We start from the raw sequence: 5,802 nt of genomic DNA, 5'->3' as shown, positions 1-5,802 counted from the left end.
CAGAGAGGAGAGGAGGAGAGAAGGAAAGGAGGGCAGAGTTGGACATTTTCTTTACAATAAAAACAAGGGCTCCACCTCAGTGCGAGTGGAGTCTGGGTCCCCTAAAAATACCCATCTATAGGGAGAGCTGAAGGGACAGAGCAGGGAGAGAAGGGGCATGGGCTTGTACAATGGCATCTTCCCGATACAAGCTGCAGTCCACGGGATCTCAGCTTCTCCTAGACTTCGAGTGTTGGATAAGCCACTGTAGGGTGATGTCTGTGAAGGCATGGGGACACTTAGAGCTTTTCCTTCCAGCCGTCACCCCCTCCTGTACTTGAGGAAACAGCCTGGGCACGCTGCTCCTGTGGGCATGGCCTGCCCACAGCCCGCCACCCCCACGCCTTGCACTAGAGCCACCCGTACTCACCGATGTTGTCCTTTTCTTTGCAGGAGATGGAGTAGCAACAAATCTCTCGGTCCTGGATGGCAGAGAGGTTCCTGCAGGAGAGCAGCAAGCTCTGGCTGCTGATCCACAGGGCTGCACGTCAGCGGCAACGGGAGACGCCTCCAGGCAGCCTTGTGAAGGGTCCCTTTGGACCCCACCTCCGAGATGAGGGACACTTTGCAAGGGGCAACATCACCCCAGGCTTCCAGGGACCTGCATGCGGGCTGGGCGAGGACACCAGCGCATCATGCCCATGACTGATGGCCAGGCACAATCTGCAGGAGCTACGTGATGGGGCAGGAGGGACCTGACCTCAGGGACAGCCTGGCCACAAAATCACACAGCTTCCTTCTCTAAACCTCGCTGCACAGCCCTGTGGCAAGACGGGGCAGGGCTGGTTTGGGAGCAGCACAGGGCTGGCAGCACGGGAGCAGCGTAGGTGACTGCAGGGCAAGGGAGATCTAGGGGTGGCTGGGGGAGGAGCAGAGATGCTGTGAGTCAGCGCAGCATCCCAGCCCTCCAGCTGCACTGGAGGCACAGAGGTAGGCATGAGGCAGCATCGTCTGCGAGGCCATGCGGTGCATGGCAAAGGGTGGTGAAATAAGGGAGAGGTATGGGGATGGTGTGTCATGCCAGAGCAGGATTGGACCTCCCAGCACCGAGGGCTCCCAGGCGAGCAGCACCCACAAAAGAGCCCAGCTCCATCGCCCAGCCCCAACGCCACCGTGTGGCAATGACACCCAGCCCTGGCACCGACTCCACGGCTCCCAGCTCCTCCCCATCCCCACGTCACCTCTACCAGCTGCTGCCTCAAGATGCCCTCGACACTGCCAGCCCACCCCAGGCACCTCCATGCCACCTCGGCGGGGCAAACAGTACCAGCTGAGCATGGCAGGGGGGCTGGGCCGGGGGGAACACAGCAGGTGTCACAGTGTCACAGCCCCACCACAGCTGCCTGAGCCACCAGCACACTTACATTTTCTCAATGAGCTCCTTCTCATCCAAGGCACCAGGCAGGTCTCGCTTGTTCCCCAGGACTAGGACCTGCAGGGCGGGAGAGGGGACACCTGAAGCTCCTGGCAGGAACCTGCTTCTGACACCCACAAGCAGACCCTGCTTAAGAAGGCCAGGCAGCACTGGCCACTTCGCCAGGGTGTGCCCAGACAGAGAAAACACCATTCAGGCCATCAGAAAGCAGAACACTTCAATTAACAGTCCCAGTGAGAAGCTGGCCCCACAGCACATCCTCCCTGAAGGGCACCAGCATCTGTCATGCCATTCAGGATGTTCTCCCAGGAGACTCTTGCTATCTTTGAGCAAATAATCAACTGAAATGGCTTAAATGGATGCTCCTCAGGAAGGAGTGAAGTGTGGATGCTGTGCAGAACCTGCTCTCCACAGCCAGCTAGCCCAAAAAAGCAATGTCTGTTTGCACCAGCCAGCGATCTCTCCTTATTTCAAGGCTTTTCACATCCACAAAGGCACCCTCAGACGATGCCGGGAAAATAATCACCTGGCAGGACTCGTTCATCCTTCCGGAGCATGCCACGTAACTGTCATCTGACAAGGACAGCACTGAGGCTGCGCTGCAGCCACCTTCCCAGCGTGAGCCAGGGCCTCTGCAGCAGCACAGTAATGCAGCATCTCCCAGTTTAAATCTGGAGACTTGTTCTCAAAAAAGAGCACTCAAAAGGGTTGCAAATGCAGCGTGTTATGTCAGGAGCTTAATTTAGTTGGCAGTGAATGTTTGGGATCTGTGGCAAGATCCTCCATTAGCTTGTTTCAAAGGATGCTGATTTTGGATGCTCCATAAGCATCTTGCCCCAGCATGCGCAGCAGGCCCCATGCTGCTGCCACACCCCACCTGCTGTGAATGTGGCTGCCCAGCAGCCACTCTTCTAGGAGACGAGACCCTAATGTCCCACCATAAATAAGGTGCAAATTCATGCAAGAGGGCAGATCTCACACACTGTGTGGTGGGGGTTCTGGTCTTTTTTAAAGCTCCCTTCCATGTTGGTTGGACCAGCCCTGAGCTAGAAAATGTCATTGCCCCAGTTCCCACAGGACTGCAGTGGGGAAGGGGATCTCCTCCCCGAATCTGCTCTGCAAGATGCAAGCCCCTTGCTGCAAACCCTGGCAGCTACCAGCCTGGGGACCGTGAGCAGCTGGGAGGCACCTATCCAGGCAAAAGCTCACCGGGATGCCCTGGAGCTGTGGCTTGTCGAGCAGGTTGTGCAGTTCATTCTTGGAGGCCTCTATCTTCTCCTGGTCAGCGGCATCCACCATGTACCTGCAAGGGAAAGGACACCCCTGAGTGTAGGCACCAAGGTCCCCACAACCTAGTGCCGTGCTGAGGTCTGTGCCACCACCAAACCTTGCTCACGTAGCAGTGCACCTCACCTACTGGCTCCGGGGCCAGTGTGCGGAGGTGATGGATAATGGGATCCTTCCCCAGGACCCCTCTTCCCAAGGAAGGTTGTGGGGCTGAGAGCACCTTGTGTCTCCCAGGGGCATGGGGGACCTCCCTTTCCCCATCCCCACAGCGGTCCACCTGCTTGACAGAAGGGACACGGCAGGCAAGAAGCAGCTGCCAGACACACGCTGTCCCCAAGCAAGGCTCATCTGCACATGGAAGCTCCTACACCCAGAGTAGAGGATAAGTGGAGAAGACAAGAGGAGCTGATGATGGAGAAGATGAGAAAATGTTGACCTGGGGGAATGTTGAGCAGGGGGAAGGACCTGCTTGTCCTCTCGATGGGAGCAAACTTGGGCATAGGGCACGGAGCAAAGGGCATGCAAAGCCAGCGGTCAGCAATACTTGCTCTGAGCAGAGGGGGGAGATGTAGGGAAGGATTTAGCTATTACAGGCAGATACCCATCCTGCCAAGGAGGTACGTGAAGCCAAAACTAGGGAGAGGATCTGATCGAAGCAGCCTTTATTTTAAAGATTAAGAAGCTGGGAGAGAAGAAGCGAGAAACACCATCAAGCTTCATCAGGCCTTGTGGCGTTTATTAAAAACAGGAAAAGAGCCTTTAGCTACTGATGGACTAAAGGAAAACGTGTATGACTGTACCGAGGAGACAGAAAAACACCAGCTGGGCACTGCCAGGAGCTTTTGGCACACTGGACAGGGTGGGAGGGCTGAAGGTAAGAGAAAAGGGATGCTCGCTTGAGGCGAGCAAGGCAGACTAGAACATGACCTGGATGGCCGCACATCCTTTTGTTTCCTCTCCACCAGACAGACCACTTGAAAAAAATTATGAAATTATGGAAGGAGTGAAAATAATGGGATTTTGTCATATCCAGCAAGGCTCACTGCAATAAAAAGTGTCAAGGACAGGTCCCAACATGGTGACAGTCAGCACAGGTGGGACCAGACAATGCTGTCCCAACAAGCAGGGCAAACAGTCCCTTACTCCTCCTCACCTGCAAGTTGGTAGCAGTACAGAAACCCAGCCCTTAAAAACCCCAGGGCATGGTCAATTGGTGAAGATCACATAAGTGTGATTTTCTGATTTGGTTTAAGTAACCCAATGTGGTCTCCCAGGAAAAACTTTTGTCCTTAGGAGGGGGCAGCCTGCTTCCCATGAGTATCTTGCCAGGCTCATCCCCAGCTTGGATGTCCTAGGACTGCGCTTACTGCAATGTTTGCAAGCAGAAGACAAGCATGGACTCTCAGCAACTTGCTGACAGTCAGCAGTGGGTGTTGCGCAGAGATCCCTTCTCTCTGCACAAGATTCATCTGGCAGCACATAAATACCATGATCTGGAAACATGCTGCTGGTGGTTGCCCTGAAAACCAGCCTCTTGGAAAGGGCTGAGCCACACTGGTGGCCTTTGCTCAGCCCCTGCCATGAACAGGCAGCGTGGGAAGCATGGGAGCCAGGAAGGGCAAGATCCGAGGAAAAGAGCCAGGCTGAGTGATGCTGGAAAGGAAAGGTCTGTCACGGCTGGTGGGGACCTGACTGCCCTGTGCTCAAAGCCCCTGGGGGCACCAGTCCCAGGAGGAAGCATCTCTGCTCCCAAGCCGGGTGTCTGGCTCCAGCAGTGAAGGCACAGCAGCTCCCCCCGCTCAGCCCTGCCCAGCATCCTTGGGCAGGGCGATGGGACTGTGCCCCCACCCACTGGCAGGGCTCAGTATCGGTGCGTGGGTGACGGGGCTCTCGGCTCCCAGGTGTACTCACACGATGGCACTCACTCCGCGGCAGTACCGCTCCCACATGCTGCGAAACCGTGGCTGGCCACCGATGTCCCAGAGCTGCGACAGGGAGAAGGCGGTGTTACCCCACCATCCTGACCATGACCCTTCCCCACATGGCTGCCAGCCAGAGCACCAGGCATGCACGAAACCCAGCCCCATCCCATCCTCTTGGAGGATCCCGACTCGATAAAGAAAGGAGACATCTCCAGAAGGGCAGCTGGAGGGTGTTGAACAACTCCTGCGATGTGCCTCTGCTGGCATGGAAGGATGCCTTGGCCCAAGCTGGTGTGTTCCTCCCCATGCCCACTGTACCTCCCAGCCTTTCACTGATGCATTTGCCATTTCAAAACACTCAGCACACCTTGGAAATGTTTCCACAGCAGGCAGAGATCCCTAGTCAGCTTTTCAAGCCCGTCTCACTAAAATTTCCCAGTCCAACACAAAGCCCTTGAAAGATACAGAAAGGGTAGAAACCTCCTCTCCCTTTGCTCTTGAGGCAGAGACCACCACTACAAGCCATGACCTGCTTTTCCCAGTGCTCCCAACCTCTGCAGGGTGACCACATCCATGAGTCCCCACCATCAAACCAGACGTGTAAGAAAGCCTCCAGCTTTACAGCCTGGACTCTTACTGCAGAGGTCTGGATCTCCTACTTCCCTTCCCACCATCTCCTCTGATGGGTACCTGCAGGACCCTAACAGGGCAGATCTTCCCAAGTGCAGCTGGGGTGCTAGCATCCTTCAACCTCCAGCAGAAGACCGAGCAATCTCCCTTCACTCCATCTTTCATCCCAAGAGCCCCTCAAACTGGCAATAACATCTGCACCTTACCTTTATGGTAACATTCCCCTTGGTGATCTTCCTCATGTTAAAGCCCACCGTCGGGATCATATCTTCATTGAACTGTCCTGACTGCAAGGAACAAGGTGGAACAGTGTTAGGGGCATGGAAACCCCGCAAGCACACCCCAAGCAGGGCAGCAAGGCTGACAGCCTGCCCAGAAACAACCCCAAACGTTCTGCCAGCCCTGCAGCAGGGATGGCACAACCCTCTTCCTGGTCCACGCCAGGAGCAAAATTAGAGCCAAGGAGACAAAATGCCTGCAGGACAGAAATGCTGCTGCGGCATGGGGCGCAGGGGACCTTGGGTGTCCCAGTGAAGTCCCCAGCGCGGC

The 5,802-nt window shown here is 55.8% G+C and overlaps 1 protein-coding gene across 1 annotated transcript; it reads right to left on the bottom strand.

Moving 5' to 3' along the window:
• Nucleotides 1–208: 208 nt before the first annotated feature.
• On the bottom strand, nucleotides 209–5,534 carry ARL8A (ADP-ribosylation factor-like 8A). The gene is made up of 6 exons (XM_010158862.1): nucleotides 5,460–5,534; nucleotides 4,613–4,686; nucleotides 2,624–2,717; nucleotides 1,404–1,471; nucleotides 410–480; nucleotides 209–258 (listed from the first exon to the last, which is right to left on the bottom strand). Exons 1-6 carry the CDS (start codon nucleotides 5,517–5,519, stop codon nucleotides 209–211), a joined length of 417 nt encoding a protein of 138 aa, XP_010157164.1. The 5' UTR covers nucleotides 5,520–5,534.
• Nucleotides 5,535–5,802: the final 268 nt, after the last annotated feature.

The sequence above is a fragment of the Eurypyga helias genome, unplaced genomic scaffold, assembly GCF_000690775.1.
Source record: "Eurypyga helias isolate BGI_N326 unplaced genomic scaffold, ASM69077v1 scaffold18179, whole genome shotgun sequence".
In the NCBI taxonomy this organism is placed as follows: domain Eukaryota; kingdom Metazoa; phylum Chordata; class Aves; order Eurypygiformes; family Eurypygidae; genus Eurypyga; species Eurypyga helias.
Note: the sequence above shows the minus strand (reverse complement) of the source record. Positions and strands in the feature narration are given on the sequence as shown.

Bases quoted from the DNA above. Each gene is read 5' to 3' on its own strand.
- ARL8A (XM_010158862.1), bottom strand. From the start codon at position 5,519: ATGATCCCGACGGTGGGCTTTAACATGAGGAAGATCACCAAGGGGAAT. The intron at 2,718-4,612 runs GTGAGTACACCT...TTTCCCTTGCAG, and splicing joins CGCGGAGTGAGTGCCATCGT to GTACATGGTGGATGCCGCTG. The intron at 259-409 runs GTGAGTACGGGT...ATGCCTTCACAG, and splicing joins CAAAGAAAAGGACAACATCG to ACATCACCCTACAGTGGCTT.